Genomic DNA, 22,745 nt, shown 5'->3' on the forward strand with positions numbered 1-22,745 from the left:
TCTGACAACAAGGCAGAATATTTTAAAGGTGCTTGTATATTTTAAAGATGCTTGTATAAAATCGGAGGTATATGAGTGACATATCTTTGATATAAAAGAAAAATATATTAGAGACATGTTAGGACATTATCTCCTACCTTTACCTTCTAAGTAACTGCTTATGGTAATATATTGCTTGCAGAGATAAGAAGGTCTCTTACTGTGCAAAACCTCTTGCATATATTTATAAAAATATATATGCTAATGTGGAGGAAGAAAACTGAAGGTTAAATTTACCCAAGGCATGACTACATATTTGCGATCATCTGTATGTATGTATGTGGCATTTCCTATATTGCCCAAAATAGAAATTGTGGGGAAGCCCTAGTAAAATAAATAAATAAAATATTCTGTACTTTTTAAATGTTTTACTAAAGAAACTGCATGCATATACTGGGAGTTACAACAAGTTAAAAATATGAATCAATACTTTAGTCATATTCCATTACTATTAACTGAAATAATCACAGTTATTAATGGACCTTTATGTTAAAAATTCCACTGCCCAAGCCAACCTAGTACACATGTCCCTAATCATTTCTTTCTACAGATAAGAAAACAAAACAGAAATAGAGCAATTAACAATCAACAGGACTTAATACTGCATTTTTTTAAAGTAACCAGAATGGTTTCATGAGACAACCTTCTTTAATTCTGACCCTGCATCCACTCATTGCTAAATCGTAACATGGAGAAAGGAGATTAAGTGGGGACAAAAGAAGAGGGAAAGAAAGAAAGAGAGTGGAAACAAAGAGATAAGAGCAGAGAGTTGGAGAGACCAATGTGAATTACACCTCCATCCAGCCTTGGGGAGTGATAGTTGGAATTACAATGGGCAGAAAAAAAACAAGAGCAGGAGCAAGAACAATATGGCTTCAGAGTAGGAGGACCTTAGGTTCCCCTCTTCCCACAAACACAGCTAGATAACTATAAAATCATACTAAATACCCCAGAAATTGATCTGAAGAGTGATAAAACAAACTCCACAATTAAACATAGAGAAGAGGTGAACCTGGGTGGCTCAGTCAGTTAAGCATCCAACTTTGGCTCAGGTCACGATCTCATGGTTTGTGAGTTCAAGCCCCATGTCAGGTTCTGTGCTGATGGCTCGGAGCCTTGAGACTGCTTCAGATTCTGTGTCTCTTTCTCTTCCCCTCCCCTGCTTGTTCTCTATGTCTCTCTCTCAAAAATAAATATTAAAAGAAAAAAAAAGAAATGTTAAAAAAAAGGAGGGGGGAGAACAGGCCACATCAAAGAAGGTAGGAAGTGCAGATATGTGGTTTAGGGAAGAAGTAGATCCTAGGTACTTTGGGGGGAAAACCAGGGTCACAGAGAAGAGACAGAGAGAGATAGAGAAAGAGAGGAAGAGAGAGAAGCACAGAAGGAAACTCTGAAGGAGAATGTTTCCACAAAGCCACTGGTTTGGAAAACAAGAGGGGCAAAATTTAGTCATAACTTGCAGTCAACAGGGCTTAAAGCCTAGAATTTTAAAGGGTAGCAGGCTTGGCTGGGATAGAGTCCTGAAGGTACTACCCTGCTCACAGAGAGAAGGCAAGCAAACAACATGGGAGCAGATGGCATGGCAACAAAGATCTGAAGCATGCTTGAGGCAAACAGTGGGGAGATTATTCACTCTTCTCAGAGCAAACTGAAGTCAGCTTTCACAGAGACACCTCTCTGAGAAGAAAGGAGCTGGCTGGCACCACTTCCCACCCTGCTACTCAGCAAAAACACAGTGCCACTTGTAGTAAGCAGCTCAGCAGGGACACAGGCTGCCAAACATTCTTATACCAAGCCCAATCCCTGCACCCCAGGGAGACTGTCCTTTTAAGTCAAAATTAGCTTAATACCAGCATGGCGGGCCCCTCCTCAAGAAGACCGGCACAAACCCTTGCTGACACCACATCTCCTGACCAGAGAGTTCTGCAGGGCCATGGCTCTGGTGGAGTTGGTGTCAGGTCTCATTTCACAAGCACACCAGAGCACACCTAGTTAAAACTCACCATACTCAGGCCAGGGACAAAAACCTGCCCACAGTAGGCAAGGAGAACATCTGCAGATAACTTGCTTGAATGATAGAGCAGTGAAAACACCACAGTAGAGTGCACACAGTACACACCTGAGACACTCCCTGAAGTGCCAGGCCCTGAGCACTACATGACCTCTTCTTCATAAAGCTATTACTTTTAGTATCAGTATGCATAACTGGCTTTTCCTACACAGAAAAGAAGGCAGAGATTTACACAAAATGCTGACAGAAGAATCTGTCCCAAATGAAAGAACAAGATAAGGCCACTACCAAAGATGTAAGCAAAACAGATATAAGTAATCTGTTTGATGGAGAATTTAAAGCAACAATCATAAGGATACCCACTGGGCTTGAGAGAAGAATAGAGGACATCAGGGAGACCCTTGAACACAGATAAAATAGTTAACAATGAAGCAATCAGAGATGAATAATGCAATAAATGAGATTGGAAACAAGCTTGATGCAATGAACAGCAGACTAGAAGAAGCAGAAGAATGAATTAGTGACCCTGAAGACAAAATAATGGAAAATAATGAGGCTTAACAAAAGAGAGAAGAATTCATGGAATATGAGAATAGATTTAAGGATCTGAATGACTATATCAAATGTAATAACATTCATATTATAGAAGTCCCAGATGAAGAAGAGAGAGAAAGGGGGACACAAAATTTATTTGAAGAAATAGATGAAAACTTCCTTAATCTAGGAAAGGAAACAGACATCCAGATCCAGGAGGCACAGATAAGTCTCATCAAAACCAACAAAAGCAGGCCAAAACTAAGACATATTATAATTAAATTTGCAAAATATAGTGAAAAAGAAAAAACATCATAAAAGTGGCAAGGCAAGAGAAGTCCTTAACTTACAATGGAAGACTCATAAGGCTAGCTGGAGATTTCTCAACAGAAACTTGGCAAGCCAGAAGGGAGTGGCATGATATATTCAAAGGGCTAATTGGGAAAAATCTTCAGTCAAGAATACTCCATCCAGCAAGGCTAGCATGCAGAATAGAAAGAGAGATTGTTTCCCAAAAAACAAAAACTAAAGGAATTCATGACCACAAAACTAGGCATGCATGAAATATTCAAAGGGACTCGTTGATACAAAGGAGAGGCCAACAGTGACAAATATAAGAAAAGATCAGAAAATATCTCCAGACAACGACAAAGTAAAATGGCAACAAATACATTTAAATTAATAATTATTTTGAATATAAATGGACTAAATGCTCCAATCCAAAGACATAGCATGTCAGAATTAATAATAAAAAAAATGGTCACCTATATAGTGCTTAGAAGAGACTCACTTTAGACCTAAAAACACTTGCAGATTGAAAGTGAGGGGATGGAGAAACATTTATCACACAGATGGATGTCTAAAGCTAGAGTAACAGTACTTGTATCAGACAGACTGGACTTAGAAGCAAAGACTGTAACAAGAGACAAAGAAGGGCATTATATAATCATAAAGGGAATAATCCAACAAGAAGATATAACAATTGTAAATATTTATGCACCCAACATGGGAGCACCCAAATACATAAAATATTTAATAACAAACATAAAAGAATTAATGGATAATAATAAAATAATAGTAGGGGACTTTAATGCCTCGCTTACATAAATGGACAGATCATCCAAACAGAAAATCAACAAGAAAACAATGGCCTTGAATGACACACAAGACCACATGGACTTAACCAATATATTCAGAACATTTCATCATAAAACAGGAGAATACACATTGTTTTCAAGAGCATGTGGAACATTCTCAGAATAGATCAAATACTAGGTTACAAAACAGGCCTCAACAAATACACAAAGATTGATATCATACCATGCACCTTTTGTGACCACAACACTATGAAACTAGAAGTCATTCACAAGAAAAAACTTGGAAAGGCCACAAATACATCGAGCTTAAACAACATGCTACTAAACAATGAATTGGTTAAACAGGAAATCAAAGAAAAAATAAAAAATATATGGAAGCAAATGAAAATGAAAACACAACAGTCTAAAACCTTTGGGATCCAGCAAAAGCAGTCCAAAGAGGGAAATATATAGCTCTATAGGCCTACCTCAAGAAGGAAGAAAAATCTTAAATAAACAACATAACCTTATATCTAAAGGAGCAAGAAAAAGAACAGACAAAACCCAAACACAGGAAAAGGAAGGGGTTAATAAAGAGTACAACAGAAATCAATGATATAGAAACAAATAAAAACAATAGAACAGATCAATGAAACCAGGAAATGGTTCTTTGAAAAACTTAATAAAATTGATAAATCTCTAGTGAGAGTTATCAACTAGAAAAGATAATGCACCCTAATAAATGAAATCAGAAGTGAGATAGAAGAATTAATACCCAACATGACAGAAACACAAGCAAATATAAGAGAACATTATGAAAAATTATATGCCAACTAATTGGACAACCTAGAAGAAATGGATAAATTTCTAAAAACATATAAATTCCAAAACAGGAACAGGAAGAAATAGAAAACTTGAACAGAGCAATAACCAGCAAAGAAATTGAATCTGTAATCAAAAAGTCCCCAAAAAGACCTGTGTCAGATGACTTCACAGGCAAATTCTACCAAACATTTAAAGAAGACCTAATACCTATTATTTTCAAATTATCACAAAATATAGAAAAGGAAAGAAAACTCACAAATTCATTCTATGAGGCCAGCATTACCCTGATACCAAAAACTAGATAAAAACTCCACTAAAAAAGAGAATTACAGGGAAATATCCCTGATGAACATGAACACAAAAATTCTCAATAAAACACTAACAAACCAAATCCAACAATACATTAACAAATTCATTCATCATGTTCAAGTGGGATTTATTTCTAGGCTGCAAGGGTCATTAAATATTCACAAAAGAATCAAAGTGATGCACCACATTAATAAAAGAAAGGATAAGAAATGTATGATCATTTCAATAAATGCAAAAAAAGGATTTGATGAACTACAACAATGATTCATGATAAAAATCTTCAACAAAATAAATTTAGAGGGAACATACCTCAACATCGTAAAGGGCATATATGAAAAATCCACAGCTGACATCATCCTCAATGGGAAAAAAACCTGAAAGCATTTTTCCCTAATGTCACAAAAAAGGCAGGGATGTCTACTCACACTGCCATTGTTTTACATAATACTGGAAGTCCTAGCCACAGCAATCAGACAAGAAAAACAAATAGATGGCATACAAGTTGGCAAGGAAGAAGTTTCACTATTTGCAGATGACATGATGCTATGTATAGAAAACTCAAAAACTCCACCAAAAACTCCTAGAGCTGATACAGGAATTCAGTAAATTCACAGCACAAAAAAGCAACATACGGAAATCTGTTGCATTTATATACACCAGTAATGAAGCAGCAGAAAGAGAAACCAAGGAATCAATCCCACTTACAATTACATCAAAAACCATAAGATACCTAGGAATAAACATAACCAAAGAAGTGAAATACATGTACTCTGAAAATTATCAAATACTGACGACAGAAATTGAAGTGAACACAAAAAATGTAAAGGCATTCCATGCTCATGGATGGGAAGAACAAATATCATTAAAATGTCCTTACCACCCAAAGCAATCTGCACATTTAATGCAATTCCTATAAAAAATACCACCAGCATTTTTCACATACCTAGAAAAACAATCCTCAAATTTGTATGGAAACACAAAAGATCTGAAACAGCCAAAGCAATCTTGAAAAACAAAAACAAAGCTGGAGACATCACAATTCTTCTTCTTTTTTTTGATATAAGTACACTTTAATCATGGGTGGGCATGTAATTGTTCATTATACTATATTCAGTATTTTTTTATATTTTGAAACATTTTACAGTTACAAAAAGACTTAGAATACATATATTGCACTACTTATCAAAATATATGGTAAGCAGGACTCTGAAAATTATTTTTCTACTATCTTGGACATTGATGAAATCCTTTTAAGTCATTATATTTAATTTTGGTCTCACATTTCACAATGAAAAAATACGCTCATCAAGGAAATATCAAAACTGTATATTAATTTGTCATATGAAGTAAGATTAATGATTTAGGAAAGCCTTAGGATGTGATCAATATCTTATACAACTCTTAAAAAGATAATTTCATTTGATTTTCTTTTTTTTAATTTAATTTAATTTTTTATTTTGAAAAATTACATCCAAATTAGTTAGCATATAGTGAAACAATGATTTCAGGAGTAGATTCCTTAATGCCCCGAACCCATTTAGCCCATCCCCCCTCCCACAACCCCTCCAGTAACCCTCCATTTGTTCTCCATATTTATGAGTCTCTTATGCTTTGTACCCTTCCCTGTTTTTATATTATTTTCATTTCCCTTCCATTATGTTCATCTGTTTGCCTCTTAAAGTCCTCATATAAGTGAAATCATGTGATTTTTGTCTTTCTCTGACTGACTAGTTTCACTTAGCATAATACCCTCCAGTTCCATCCACATACTTGCAAATGGCAAGATTTCATTCTTTTTGATTGCAGAGTAATACTCCATTGTGTGTGTGTATATATATATATATATATATATATATCACTTCTTCTTTATCCATTCATCCATTGATGGACATTTCGGCTCTTTCCATACTTTGGCTATTGTTGATAGTGCTGCTATAAACATGGGGGTGCATGTGTCCCTTCAAAACAGCACACCTGTATCCCGTGGATAAATGCCTAGTAGTGCAATTGCTGGGTCGTAGGGTAGTTCTATTTTTAGTTTTTTGAGGAACCTCCATATAGTTTTCCAGAGTGGCTGCACCAGTGTGCATTGCCACCAACAATGCAAAAGAGATCCTCTTTCTCTGCATCCTCCCCAATATCTGATGTTGCCTGAGTTGTTACTGTTAGCCACTCTGACAGGTATCATGTGGTATCTCATTGTGGTTTTGACTTGTATTTCCCTGATGATGAGTGATGTTGAGCATTGTTTCATGTGTTGGTTGGCTATCTGATGTCTTCCTTGGAGAAGTGTCTATTCATGTCTTTTGCCCATTTCTTCACTGGATTATTTGTTTTTTGGATGTTGAGTTTGATAAGTTCTTTATAGATTTTGGATACTAACCCTTTATCTGATATGTCATTTGCAAATATCTTCTCCATTCTGTCAGTTGCCTTTTATTTTTACTGATTGTTTCTTTCGCTGTGCAGAAGCTTTTTATTTTGATGAGGTCCCAGGAGTTCATTTTTGCTTTTGTTTCCCTTGCCTCTAGAGACGTGTTCAGTAAGAAGTTGCTGCAGGCAAGATCAAAGATGTTTGTGCCTCCTTTCTCCTCGAGGATTTTGATGGCTTCCTGTCTTAAATTTAGGTCTTTCGCCCATTTTGAGTTTATTTTTGTGTACAGTGTAAGAGAGTGGTCCAGGTTCATACTTCTGCATATCGCTGTCCAGTTTTCCCAGCACCACTTGCTGAAGACACTGTCTTTATTCCATTGAATATTCTTTCCTGCTTTGTCATAGATTACTTGGCTATACATTTCTGGGTCCATTTCTGGGTTCTTTATTCTGTTCCATTGATCTGAGTGTCTGTTCTTGTGCCAGTACCATACTGTCTTGATGATTATAGCTTTGATAGTATAGCTTGAAGTCTGGGATTGTGATGTCTCCTCTCCTGCTTTGGTTTTCTTTTTCAAGACTTCTTTGGCTATTTGGGGTATTTTCTGGTTCCATACAAATTTTAGGATTATTTGTTCTAGCTCTGTAAAAAATGCTGGTGTTACTTTGATAGGGATTGCATCAAATATGTAGATTGCTTTGGGTAGTATCGACATTTTAACAATATTTTTTCCTCCTATCCAGAAGCATGGAATCTTTTTTCCATTTTTGTGTTTTCTTCAATTTCTTTCATAAATTTTCTATAGTTTTCAGTGTATAGATTTTTCACCTCTTTGGTTAGATTTATTCCTAGGTGTTTTATGGTTATTGGTGCAACTGTAAATGGGATCAATTCCTTGATTATTCTTTCTGTCACTTCATTGTTGGTGTATAGGAATGCAACCAATTTCTGTGCGTTGATTTTATATCCTACAAGTTTGCTGAATTCATGAATCACTTCTAGCAGTTTTTTGGTGGAATCTTTGGGGTTTTCCATGTATAGTATCATGTCATCTGCGAAGAGTGAAAGTTTTACCCCTTCCTGGCTGATTTGGATGCCTTTTATTTCTTTGTGTTGTCTGATTGCAGAGGCTAAGACTTCCAATACTATGTTGAATAACAGTGGTGAGAGTGGACATCCCTGTGTTTTTCCTGACCTTAGGGGAAAGCTCTCAGTTTTTCCCGATTGAGGATGATATTAGCATTAGGTCATTTATATATGGCTTTTATGATCTCGAAGTATGATCCTTTTATCACTACTTTCGTGATGGTTTTTATCAAGAAAGGATGCTGTATTATGTCAAACGCTTTCCATGCATCTATTGAGAGGATCTATGGTTCTTGTCCTTTCTTTTATTGATGTGATGAATCACATTATTTATTTCGTGGATATTGAACCAGCCTTGCATCCCAGGTATAAATCCCAATTGGTCGTGGTGAATAATTTTTTTAATGTATTGTTGTATCCGGTTAGCTAATACCTTGTTGAGGATTTTTGCATCCATGTTCATCAGGGAAATTGGTCATTAGTTCTCCTTTATAGTGGGATCTAGGTCTGCTTTTTGAATTAAGGTAATGTTGGCTTCATAGAAAGAGTTTGGAAGTTTTCCTTCCATTTCTATTTTTTGGAACAGCTTCCAAAGAATAGGTGTTAACTCTTCCTTAAATTTTTGGGCAGAATTCCCCTGGAAAGCCATTTGGCCCTGGGCTCTTGTTTTTTTTGTTTTTCTTTTTGTTTTTTCTTTAAATATGAAATTTATGATCAAATTAGGTTCCATACAACACCAAGTGCTCATTCCAACAGGTGCCCTCCTCAATATCCAAGACCCACCCTCCCCTCCCTCCCACCCCCCATCAACCCTCAGTTTGTTCTCAGTTTTAAGAGTCTCTTATGGTTTGGCTCCCTCCCTCTGTAACCTTTATTTTTTCCTTCCCCTCCCCCATGGCCTTCTGTTAAATTTCTCAGGATCCACATAAGAGTGAAAACATATGGTATCTGTCTTTCTCTGTATGACTTATTGCACTAAGAATAACATTCTCCAGTTCCATCCACGTTGCTACAAAAGGCCATATTTCATTCTTCCTCATTGCCACGTAGTATTCCACTGTTCATACAAACCACAACTTCTTTATCCATTCATCAGTTGATGGACATTTAGGCTCTTTCCATAATTTGGCTATTGTTGATAGCGCTGCTATAAACATTGGGGTGCAAGTGCCCCTATGCATCAGTACTCCTGTAACCTTTGGGGAAATTCTTAGCAGTGCTATTGCTGGGTCATAGGGTAGGTCTATTTTTAACTTTTTGAGGAACCTCCACACTGTTTTCCAGAGTGGCTGCACCAATTTGCATTCCCACCAACAGTGCAAGAGGGTTCCCGTTTCTCCACATCCTCGCCAGCATCAACTGTCTCCTGTTTTGTTCATTTTAGCCACTGACTGTCGTGAGGTGATATCTGAGTGTGGTTTTGATTTGTATTTCCCCGATGAGGAGCGACGTTGAGCATCTTTTCATGTGCCTGTTGGGCATCTGGATGTCTTCTTTAGAGAAGTGTCTATTCATGTTTTCTGCCCATTTCTTCACTGGGTTATTTGTTTTTTGGGTGTGAAGTTTGGTGCACTCTTTATAGATTTTGGATACTAGCCCTTTGTCCCATATGTCATTTGCAAATATCCTTTCCCATTCCATCAGTTGACTTTTAGTTCTGCTTTCTCCTCTAGGGTTTTGATGGTTTCCTGTCTCACATTCAGGTCCTTTATCCACTTTGAGTTTATTTTTGTGAATGGTGTGAGAAACTGGTCTAGTTTCATCTTTTTGCATGTTGTTGTCCAGTTCTCACAGCACCATTTGTTAAAGAGACTCTCTTTTTCCCATTGGATATTCTTTTCTGCTTTGTCAAAGAGTAGTTGGCCATACTTTTGTTGGTCTAATTCTGGAGTTTCTATTCTATTCCATTGGTCTATGTGTCCGTTTTTGTGCCAATACCATGCTGTCTTGATGATTACAGCTTTGTAGTAGAGGGTAAAGTCTGGGGTTGTGATGCCTCCTGCTTTGGTCTTCTTCAAAATTACTTTGGCTATTTGGGATCTTTTGTGGTTGCATACAAATTTTAAGATTGCTTGTTCTAGCTCCGTGAAGAATGCTGGTGCAATTTTGACTGGGATTGCATTGAATGTGTAGATTGCTTTGGATAGTAATGACATTTTAACAGTACTTATTCTTCCAATCCATGAGCATGGAATGTTTTCCAATTTCTTTATGTCTTCTACAATTTCCTTCATAAGCTTTCTATAGTTTTCAGCATACAGGTCTTTTACATCTTTGGTTATATTTATTCCTAGGTATTTTATGCTTCTTGGTGCAATTGTGAATGGGATCAGTTTCTTTATTTGTCTTTCTGTTGCTTCATTATTAGTGTATATGACTGCAACTGATTTGTATACAGTGATTTTATATCCTATGACTTTGCTGAATTCATTTATCAGTTCTAGTAGACTTTTGGTGGAGTGTATCGGGTTTTGCATGTATAATATCCTGTAAAAAGAGAAAGCTTGACATCATATTTGCCAATTTTCATGCTTTGATTTCCTTTTGTTGTCTGATTGCTGATGCTAGAACTTCCAACACTATGTTAAACAACAGTGGTGAGAGTGGACATCCCTGTCATGTTCCTTATCTCGGGGGGAAAGCTCTCAGTTTTTCCCCATTGATGATGAAATTAGCTGTGGGCTTTTCATAAATGGCTTCTATGATGTTTAAATCTGTTCCTTCTATCCTGACGTTCTCAAGCGTTTCTATTAAGAAGGGATGTTGAATTTTGTCAAATGCTTTTTCTGCATTGATAGACAGGATCATGTGGTTCTTATCTTTTCTTTTATTAATGTGATGTATCACATTGATTGATTTGCGAATGTTTAACCAGCCCTGCATCCCAGGAATGAATCCCACTTGATCATGGTGTATAATCCTTTTACATGCTATTGCATTCGATTTCCTAGTATCTTATTGAGAATTTTTGCATCCATGTTCATCAGGGATATTGGCCTATAGTTCTCTTTTTTTGCTGGTCTCTGTCTAGTTTAGGAATCAAAGTAATGCTGGCTTCATAGAATGAGTCTGGAAGTTTTCCTTCCCTTTCTGTTGTTTGGAACAGCTTCAGAAAGATAGGTATTATCTCTGCTTTAAATGTCTGGTAGAATTCCCCAGGGAAACCATCTGGTCCTGGACTCCTATTTGTTGGGAGATTTTTGATAACTTCTTCAACTTCTTCACTGGTTATGGGTATGTTCAAGTTTTCTATTTCTTCCTGTTGGAGTTTGGAAAGTGTATGGGTGCTTAGGAATTTGTCCATTTTTTCCAGGTTGTGCAGTTTGTTGGCATATAATTTTTCATAGTATTCCCTGATAATTGCTTGTATTTCTGAGGGATTGGTTGTAATAATTCCATTTTCATTCATGATTTTGTCTATTTGGGTCATCTCCCTTTTCTTTTTGATAAGCCTGACTAGAGGTTTATTAATTTTGTTTATTTTTTCAAAAAACCAACTCTTGGTTTCATTGATCTGCTCTACAGTTTTTTTAGGTTCTATATTGTTTGTTTCTGCTCTGACGTTTATTATTTCTCTTCTTCTGCTGGGTTTGGGGTATATTTGCTGTTCTGCCTGTATTTCCTTTAGGTGTGCCGTTAGATTTTTTATTTGGGATTTTTCTTGTTTCTTGAGATAGACCTGCATTGCAATTTATTTTCCTCTCAGGACTGCCTTTGTTGCATCCCAAAGCGTTTACATTGTTGTATTTTCATTTTCATTTGTTTCCATATATTTCTTAATTTCTTCTCTAATTGTCTGGTTGATCCATTCCTTCCATAGTAGGGTGTTCTTTAACCTCCATGCTTTTGGAGGTTTCCCAGACTTTTTCCTGTGGTTGATTTCAAGCTTCATAACATTGTGATCTGAAAGTATGCCTGGTATGATCTCAATTCTTGTATACTTATGAAGGGCTGTTTTGTGACACAGTATGTGATATATCTTGGAGAATGTTCCATATGCACTCAAGAAGAAAGTATATTCTGTTGCTTTGGGATGCAGACTTCTCAATATATCTGTTAAGTCCATCTGATCCAGTGTATCATTCAGGGCCCTTGTTTCTTTATTGATCCTGTGTCTAGATGATCTATCCAATGTTCTATGTGGAGTATTAAAGTACCCTGCAATTACCACATTCTTACCAATAAGGTTGTTTATGTTTGTGATTAATTGTTTTATATATTTGGGGGCTCCTGTATTTGGTGCATCGACATTTATAATTGTTAGGTCTTCCTGATGGATAGACCTTGTAATGATTATATAATGCCCGTCTCCATCTCTTGTTAAAGCCTTTAATTTAAAGTCTAGTTTGTCTGACATAAATATGGCTGCTCCAGGTTTCTTTTGACTTCCAGTAGCATGGCAGATAGTTCTCCATCCCCTCACTTTCAATCTGAAGGTGTCTTCAGGTCTAAAATGAGTCTCTTGTAGACAGCAAATAGATGGGTCCTGTTTTTTTTTTATCCATTCTGATACCCTATGTCTTTTGGTTGGTGCATTTAGTCCATTTACATTCAGTGTTATTATAAAAAGATATGGGTTTAGAGTCACTGTGATGTCTGTAGCTTTCATGCTTGTAGTGATGTCTCTGGCACTTTGTTGTCCTTGCAACATTTTACTTACAGAATCTCCCTTAGGATCTCTTTTACGGCTGGTTTAGTGGTGATGAATTCCTTCAGTTTTTGCTTGTTTGGGAGACCTTTATCTCTCCTTCTATTCTGAATGACAGACTTTCTGGAAAAGGGATTCTCGGCTGCATATTTGTTCTGTTCATCACATTGAAGATTTCCTGCCATACCTTTCTGGACGGCCAAGTTTCAGTAGGTAGGTCTGCCACTACTTTTATGGGTCTCCCTTTGTAAGTTAGAGCATGTTTATCCCTAGCTGCTTTCAGAATTTTCTCTTTATCCTTTTATTTTGCCAGTTTCACTATGATATGTCATGCAGAAGATTGATTCAAGTTATATCTGAAGGGAGTTCTCTGTGCCTCTTGGATTTCAATGCCTGTTTCCCCAGATCAGGGAAGTTCTAAGCTATAATTTGTTCAAGTACACTTTCAGCCCCTTTCTCTATCTCTTCCCATTCTGGCATCCCTATTATACATATATTGTTACCCTTGATTGCATCACTTAGTTCTCTAATTCTCCCCTCATACTCCTGCATTTTTTTATCTCTCTTTTTCTCAGCTTCCTCCTTGTCCACAATTTTATCTTCTAATTCACCTATTATCTCCTCTGCCTCTTCAATCTGTGCTATGGCTGCCTGCATTTTATTTTGCACCTCATTTACAGCATTTTTTAGCTCCTCTTGGCTGTTTCTTAGTCCCTTGTTCTCTGTGGTAATAGAATCTCTGCTGTCCTGTATACTTTTCTCAAGCCCAGCTATTAATTTTATGAATATTATTCTAACTCTATGGTCCATTATATTGCTTAAATCGTTTTTGATCAATTCATTAGCTGTTGCTACTTCCTGGAGTTTCTTTTGAGGAGAGTTCTTCAGTTTCATCATTTTGGGTAGTCCCTGGAGTGGTGAGGAACTGCAGGGCACTTCCCCTGTGTTGTCTGGAGTAACTTGTGTTGGTGGGAGGGGCCACAGTCAGACCTGATGTCTGTCCCCAGTCCACAGCTGGGGCCACAGTCAGACTGGTGTGCACCTTATCTTCCCCTCTCCCAGGGTCAGGACCCACTGTGGAGTGGTATGGCCCCTGTTTGGGCTACTTGCATACTGCCAGGCTTGTGGTGCTACTTTGATGGTATTTGCCGTATTAGCCAGGGTGTATCCGCAAGGTACACAGGGGTGGGAGGTGCAGGCTTAGCTCACTTTGTCTTCAGTGGTCCCCTCGGGAGGAGCCCTGCACCACCAGGAGTGAGGCAGACCAGTCGGAGGGATGGATCCACAGAAACACAGTGTTGGGTGTGTGTGTGGTGCAAGCAAGTTTGGTGACGGGAACTGGTTCCCTTTGGTATTTTGGCTGAGGGATAGGAGAGGGAGATGGCACTGGCCAACGCCTTTGTTCCCCACTGAGCTGAGGTCTGTCTTCCGGGGCTCAACAACTCTCCCTCCCGGTGTCTTCTCACCCTCCTGCTCTCTGAGCAGAGCTGCTGATTTTTAGCATTCCAGATTAAGTCCTGGTGGTTGTCAGAACTCACACAGTGAGGCCCCTCTGCTTTTGCAAATCAGAGTCAGTGGCTCTGTCCTGCCAGGCAGCTGCCTCTCCACCGCCCTGGCTCCCTCCCACCAGTATGTGTAGTGCACATTGCCCCTCTGCCCTTCCTACTCCCTTCCGTGGGCCTCTTGTCTATGCTTGCCTCTGGAGAGTCCATTCTGCTAGTCTTCTGGTGGTTTTCTGGGTTATTTAGGTAGATGTGGGTGGAATCTAAGTGATCAGCAGGACGCTGTGAGCCAGTGTCCTCCTACGCCTCCATATTCTCCTTCTTCCTGGACTCTTGTTTTTTGGCAGATTTTTGATTACTAATTCAATTTCCTTACTGGTTATGGGTCTGTTCAAATTTTCTATTTCTTCCTGTTTCAGTTTTGGTAGTGTATATGTTTCTAGTAATTTGTCCATTTCTTACAGATTACTCATTTTATTGGCATATAATTGCTCATAATATTCTCTTATTATTGTTGTTATTTCTGTTGTGTTGGTCGTGATCTCTCATCTTTCATTCTTGATTTTATTTATTTGGGTCCTTTCCTTTTCCGTTTTGATCTTACTGGCTAGTGGTTGATCAATTTAGTTAATTCTTTCAAAAAAACAACTTCTGGTTTCATTTATCTGTTCTACTGTTTTTTTTTCTTTTGGTTTCAATAACATTAATTTCTGCTCTAATGTTTATTATTTCCTGTCTTCTGTTGTTTTGGGGTTTTATTTGCTGTTCTTTTTCCAGCTCCTTAAGGCGTAAGGTTAGGTTGTGTATCTGAGATCCTTTTTCCTTCTTTAGGAAGGCCTAGATTGTTATATACTCCTTATGCCCACATTTGCTGTGTCCCAGAGGTTTTGGGTTGTGGTGTTATCATTTTCCTTGATTTCCATATACTTTTAAATTTCCTCTTTAACTGTTTTGTTAGCCCATTCATTCATTAGTAGGATGTTCTTCAGTCTCCAAGTATTTGTTACCTTTGCCAAATTTTTCTTGTGGTTGATTTCGAGTTTCATAGTGTTGTGGTCTGAAAATATGCACGATGTGATCTCGATCTTTTTTACTTCCTTAGGGCTGATTTGTGTCCCAGTATATGGTCTATTCTGGAGAACGTTCCATGTGCACTGTAGAAGAATGTATATTCTGCTGCTTTAGGATGTAATGTTCTGAATATATCTGTGAAGTCCATCTGGTCCAGTGTGTCATTCAAAGATGTTTCCTTGTTGATTTTTTGATTAGATGATCTGTCTATTGCTGTGAGTGGGTTGTTGAAGTCTCCTACTATTATTGTATTACTATCAATGAATTTCTTTATGTTTGTGATTAATTGATTTATATATTTGGGTGTTTTCACATTTGGTGCATAAATGTTTACAATTGTTAGGTCTTCTTGATCTATAGACCCCTTGATTATGATATAATGCCCTTCTGCATCTCTGGATACAGTCTTCATTTTAAAGTCTAGATTGTCTGATATAATTATGGCTACTCTGGCTTTCTTTTGTTGGCCATTAGCATGATGGTTCTCCATCCCCTTATTTTCAATCCGAAAGTGTCTTTAGGCCTAAAGTGGGTCTCTTGTAAACAGCATATAGATGGATCTTATTTTCTTATCCATTCTGTTACCCTATGTCTTTTGCTTGGAGCATTGAGTCCATTGATGTTTAGAGTGACCACTGAAAGATATGATTTTATTGCCTTTATGATACTTGTAGAGTTGGAGTTTCTGGTCTGTTCTCTGGTCTTTTCTAATCTTTGTTGTTTTTGGTATTTATTTATTTTTATATGTATATTTTCATCTATTCTCCCCTCAGAAAGTCCCCCTTAAAATTTCTTGCAGGGCTGGTTTAGTGGTCACAAACTCCTTTAATTTTTGTTTGTATGGGAAACTTTTTATCTCTCCTTCTATTTTGATGACAGCCTTTCTGGATAAATAATTCTTGGTTGCATATTTCTCTGATTCAGCACACTGAATATATCCTGCCACTCCTTTCTGGCTTGCCAGGTTTCTATGGATAGGTCTGCTGCAAACCTGATCTGTCTTCCCTTGTATGTTAGGTACTTTTTTTCCCTTGCTGTTTTCATGATTCCCTCCTTGCCTGAGTCTTTTGTGATTTTGACTATGATATGCCTTGTTGATGGTCAGTTTTTGTTGAATCTAATGGGGGTCCTCTGTGCTTCCTGGAGACATCACACTTCTGGACTTCAAGTTATATTACAAAGCTGTAGTCATCAAGGCAGTATGGTACTGGCACAAAAACAGACTCATAGTTAAACCCAGAAATGAACTCACAACTATAAGGTCAATTAATCTTCAACAATCAAAAAAGAATATCCAATGGGAAAAAGAATGTTTATTCAACAAGTGGTGTTGGGAAAACTGGATAGCAACATACAAAAGAATGAAAGTGGACCACTTTCTTAAACCAAATACAGAAGTAAGTTCAAAATAGATTAAAGACATAAGTGTGAGACCTGAAACCATAAAAATCGTAGAAGAGAATACAGGCAGTAACCTCTTTGATACTGCCTTATCAACTTCTTTCTAGATGTTTCCTGAGGCAAGGGAAACAAAAATAAAATTAAACTATTGGAACTTCATCAAAATAAAAAGCGTCTGCACAGTGAAGGAAACAATCAACAAAAGAAGGCAACCTACTGAACTGGAGAAGATATTTGAAAATGATATATCTGATAAAGGTTTAGTATATAAAGAACTATATAAAGAACTTATAAAAATCAACACCCTAAAATTGAATAATCTAATTAAAATGGGCAGAAGACATGAATAGATATTTTTCCAAGGAGACAGAGTTGGACAACAGGCACATGAAAAGATGCTCAGCATCAGGGATCATCAGGGAAATAGAAATCAAAACTAAAATGAGATATTATCTTTTTCCTGTTAGAATGGCTAAAATCAACAACACAAGAAACAACAGGTGTTGGAAAAGATGTGGAGAAAAAGGAACCCTCTTGAACTATTGGTGGGAATGCAAACTGGTGCAGTCCCTCTGGAAAACAGTATGGAGGTTCCTCAAAAAGTAAAAATAGAGCTACCCTAGGATCCAGCAATTGCATGACTAGGTATTTACCCAAAGAATACAAAATTACTAATTCAAAGGGATATATGTACTCTGATGTTTGTAGCAGCATTATCTACAAACACCAAACTATGGGAACAGCCCAAATTTCCATCTACTGATGAGTAGATAAAGAAGAGGTTGTATACACACACACACACACTCACACACACACAATGGAATATTACTCAGCCATAAAAAAGAATTAAATCTTGCCATTTGCAATGACCTTGGTGGAGCCAGGGAGTATTATGCAAAGGGAAATAAGTCTGTCAGAAAAAGACAAATACCATATGCTTTCACTTATATGTGGAATTTAAGAAACAAAACAAGTGAGCATAAGGGGAGAAAAAGAGAGGTAGAGGCAAATGAAAAAACAGACTCTTAATTACAAAGAACAAACTGATGGTTACCAGAGTGGAAGTGAGGGAGGAATGGGTTAAATAGGTGATAGGGATTAAGGAGTTGACTTGTGATGAGCACCACTGTTGTGTGGTAGTGTTGGATCACTATAGTGTGCACCTAAAACTAATATTACACTGTATGTTAACTAACTGGAATTAAAAAATATCCTTTAAACAATTTTTTAAAACATTTTAAAAAATAGTGGCACTTACTATATGCTATCTCACCTCTTAGAAAGGACAGAATATATTAAGGAAAAACAAAAAAAGGAAAGAAAGGTGGAAATGGGGGAAGTAATAAAAGAAACTCACAAACTTCTGACAGTCTTAAGCACCAAAATTTTATGAGGCCCTCTCCAAATGGAGTTTTTACTAATGTGGAGACACTACCTTTCTATTTTGTTTGTGTGTGTGGTATTTTAAGTAATCTAGGAATTAAGTTCAAGGCTTTATATTGCTTAATAACACATTTAAGTCATCCATGTAAATTTATCAAAACTCCTCAAAGAAAGAGCTGTTCTGAAGCCCTGATTACACCTTTTCTGGAATAATCATTATGAAATAATATAACTCCATTTGCTCAGTTACTTTGTCTGCTTCTAAATAGTATGAAACTAATAAATTTAGAATATATTTAACTCTCATTCTGTATCCCTTTATTGAGAAATGACATTGTCAAAGTCATGTGCTCTGGACTGTTTTGGGGCAATACAAACACAAATATTATCTTACTTCATACAAACATAATTTTCCCAAGACAAAATTTGAACAATGTAAAACCAGTCTAAATTATGTGAACTTTTCAAATTCAATGAATCCAAAAAATTGATAGTTTATTCAATTTGTCTATAATATCTTAAAACATTTGGAAATATATGCCTAGTATTGAAAGTTTAGCCATAATAGACTCTTAAATACAGAGAACAAACTGAGGGTTGCTGGAGTTGAAGTTGGGGGGGTGGGTTAAATGGGTGATGGGCATTAAGGAGGACACTTTTCAGGATGAGCAATGGATGTCCAATGTAAGAGATGAATCACTGGGTTCTACTCCTGTATGTTAACTAACTTGAATTTAAATTAAAAAAAATATTATAGCCATCAAAAGCAATGATAAAGTTTAAATTATTTGCTTAAGGAGAAAAGGTTCTCAGATTATGGGTTCTAGTCCCAGATTGTTCCACTTTTGTGGCCTTAGGTAAATGGTTCTCAAACTTGAGCATGTGTCAGAATCCTCTGGAGGGTTTGTTGCTGACCCGTACACCCTGAGTTTCTGAGTCTGTAGGTTTATTTTCAAGTTCTTACATGAAGCTGATGTTGTTTGTAAGTGTACATCTTAAATCATTTATTGCTTATAACAAATCTAGAAGTATTGTTATTATAATCCCTATTTTATAGATGAATAAACTGAGGTACAGAGAAGTTAAGCAAGTTGCCTGACATTACACATCACGTATGTAACTAAAGCTGAAACATAAACCAAGGATATGAACTCTGAATATAGAATCAGGGTACTTAAGACTAAGTCTCTATATACTCTTATTTATTTATTTATTTATTTATTTATTTTTGAGAGAGACAGAGAGTACAAGCGGGGGAGAGGCAGAGAAAAAGACTGAGAGAAAGAGAGAGAGAGAGAGAGAGAGAGAGAGAGAGAGACAGAGAGAATCCCAAGCAGAGAGAGGGAGAGAGAGAGAGAGGGAGAGAATCCTAAGCAGGTTCCACACTACTGTCAGTGCAGAGCCTGACCTGGGGCTCAAACACACGAACCGTGAGATCATGATCTGAGCTGAACTCAAGAGTCACATGTTCAACCTACTGAGCCACCCAGGCACCGCTCTATATACTCTTGATTATACAATGTGATACTTTGATAGAAATATTCACAGGGAATAATTAATTCACAGAAGAGGAACACTTAGACCAAGCTAAATATCTAAGGGATGCTTTGCAGAAAAGCTGGATCACAATTTATAGGTAAAAATAGTTCTCAGAAATGTTTAATCCATCTCAAGCACTTAGTAGCTGTTGTGACCTTGATAACTTACACTCTTTGGGTCTCTATTTGAAACTTTATAGTGTTACTGTGCAAATAAGACAATATAGGAAAAGCACTTAGCACAGTGTCTCTGGCACATAGCGGACACTCAATAAATAATTGACTACTCAGAGAGAGGGGGAAGATTTTAAGCTAGTGACCTTATGCACATGGATAGTTGTGTGAAATAGTTGTTTGGGTAATGGGAGGAAGTGTTGATTAGTATAAAATAATAGAAGATGGAAATCATGCATTTATAATGACATAAATTCAAATAAATGCTTATGCCTTCCTCTAACAGTGTTTAACTGCATGGATGTAGCAGTAAAGAAGGCATTCATTGTAGTTTTGATTTGCCTTTCCTTGATGATCAGTGATGTTGAGCATCTTTTCATTTGTCTGTTGGAGATCTGTGTTTCTTTGGGAAAATGTCTGTTCATGTCTTCTGCCCACTTTTAATTGGATTATTTGTTTTTTGGGTTTTGAGATTTATAAGTTAACTATAGAGAACAAACTGATAGTTACCAGAAGGGAAGTGGTGGGGGGATGTGTTAAATATGTGATGGGGATTAAGGAGGGCACTTGTGATGAGCACCAGGTGATATATGGAAGTGTTAAATCACTATATTGCATACCTGAAACTAATATTACACTATATGTTAACTAACGGGAATTTAAAAACTTAAATAAAAAAATAAAGCATTCATATATTCACCAAATGTTTATTGAGCACCACACAAACTAGTCACCATGCTAAGCACTAAGGAAATCAGGGTAAATAAAATAGCCCCCATAGAGTCCTCTGAATTCTAGGGGTAGTGCATGTTAGGTATTAGAAAGAGGAGATGGTGGTAAAAAGAAACAATATATAAAGAGAGATAGACTACTCCAGAGATGGGATTTTGCTAAGTGGGAGGGACAATAAGATAAGGAGGTAAAGCAATTGAGGATAATAGTAACAGAATGGTTGCAGTTACGAATATTAAAGCAAGAAGTTAGAGAGGATGGAGCTAAAAATGGAGAGAATGGGATGTAATAAGTGGAGAGGAAAAAAGATGGATAAGAGATTAAAGATCTCTAAGAGGCAGAAGAATCCAGGTAGTGAAGTTTGAACTAGAAAAAAAATTATACCAACACTCCTTTATCCTACATATTTTTCTGAATTTGTGAAGCTTTCCTAGACTTTGTCTGATAGTTGACCATATATGTGATGTCACTATGTAGTAGAAGGGGTATAGCTTATGGAATTCATTTAATGACATAATATTCTCTCGTCTATACATGAATAGTTGATAAATTCTTTATGTGTATATATTTAAATACATACAATTATTATTTAGTATATAGTATAATATACATATTTGTATTTATATTAATTTATAGGTATATAAGTTATGTTTGATATAGTATATGTAATATACATATATTAAATTATGGCCTTGTACATTGAGTGCATAACAATGGAAGATAAACAGTGATGTATTGACAGTGGGATTGTATCTTCCATCATCAATGTAATATCTTACAATGGGCTTGTATCTTACATCATCAGTGTAATATCTTAAAACAAGTCACAGTATGCCATGAATTTTTTTAGCTCCTTGTCCAAGAGTTCACATTTGCCATCAAAGTATGTTATAAAAAAAAGTTCACAGAATTCTTTACTGATCTTAAAATGACTGGTGTGATCTCTTTTGATGATTTTCATAAAGTATATTAACTCTTAAGACATGTGTTCAGATATGCTCATTAGTTACCCTGTTTCTCCATTAAGAGTACAAGGGTTTTGGGGAACCTGGCTGGTTCAGTCAGTGGAGCATGCAACTCTTGATCTTGAGGTTGTGAGTTTGAGCCCCATTTTGGGTGTAGAGATTACTTAAAAATAAAATCTTTAAAAAAAGTTCTAGAGTTTCACTGTGAGCCCAAAAGTGCTCTAAACAATAAAGCACATTAAAAATACCAAAGTATCATAGAATGTTTGATAGCTACAACATTGAGGCAAACGATATATTTACAGTACCTTCCTCCAATTCTCTGCAAATGTTCTAATAAGCAGTGATATAGATCTGTATTTTTACGGCTTAGATCAGCAAGTAACTCTCCAAAATATTTGGGGTCCAATTTTGCAGGGCAATCATCTTCAGTTATCACCTGACAAAAACATCAACCACAATTATAAACAACATTAAGTATTTCTAAATTGATAGATGTTTTGATGTCAAATGAAAAAAAAGTTACATAACCTATTAATGCAAGTCACTCATTACAAAGTCATCACATGAATCAACTCACTAAATTTTCTTTGCATCTGAGGTATACATTTTTCAATATGGGAGGAATTTAAAGGAAAAGCAACATTGCAATAGTATTTTCAATTTTATATCACTAATCTAAGTGACCTAATGAACACAAAACTTGAATAATTTATATTAAAGTTCTTGAATATATATGCTTGCATAAAACAGTAAAACTAGTAAATCAAAATCTGTAAATTTCCATTATCATTGCATGGCTTACTCTTCTATTCCCTATTGGAAAAGAACATATGAATTATTTGAATTATATTGACATAGAAGAATTACTTTCATTTGGACTTGCATCTTCTCAATGAAAGGCAGCTTAATTTATTAGCATACCTTGAAGATAGATTAAATTAACCTCGATTCAATGTTTTATGTATTTCTTCTTAAATCCCTCCACTTACTATTTGGACTAAATATCTAGTCAACTGACATGGGAAAGAGTAGCTAAGGGCCAAATGTAGAAAATTCATAGATCTCAAAGACATT

The 22,745-nt window shown here is 36.5% G+C and overlaps 1 protein-coding gene across 1 annotated transcript in view; it reads right to left on the bottom strand.

The window, feature by feature from the left end:
• The window catches only part of POF1B (POF1B actin binding protein), a 120,086-nt gene that overhangs the window by 44,931 nt on the left and 52,410 nt on the right, over positions 1–22,745 (bottom strand). Inside the window, exon 6 of the mRNA XM_047845070.1 lies at positions 21,977–22,107. Within this exon, the coding sequence (XP_047701026.1) occupies positions 21,977–22,107 (131 nt within the window). The remainder of the gene's footprint in view (positions 1–21,976; positions 22,108–22,745) is intronic.

The sequence above is a fragment of the Prionailurus viverrinus genome, chromosome X (genome assembly GCF_022837055.1).
Source record: "Prionailurus viverrinus isolate Anna chromosome X, UM_Priviv_1.0, whole genome shotgun sequence".
NCBI lineage: Eukaryota > Metazoa > Chordata > Mammalia > Carnivora > Felidae > Prionailurus > Prionailurus viverrinus.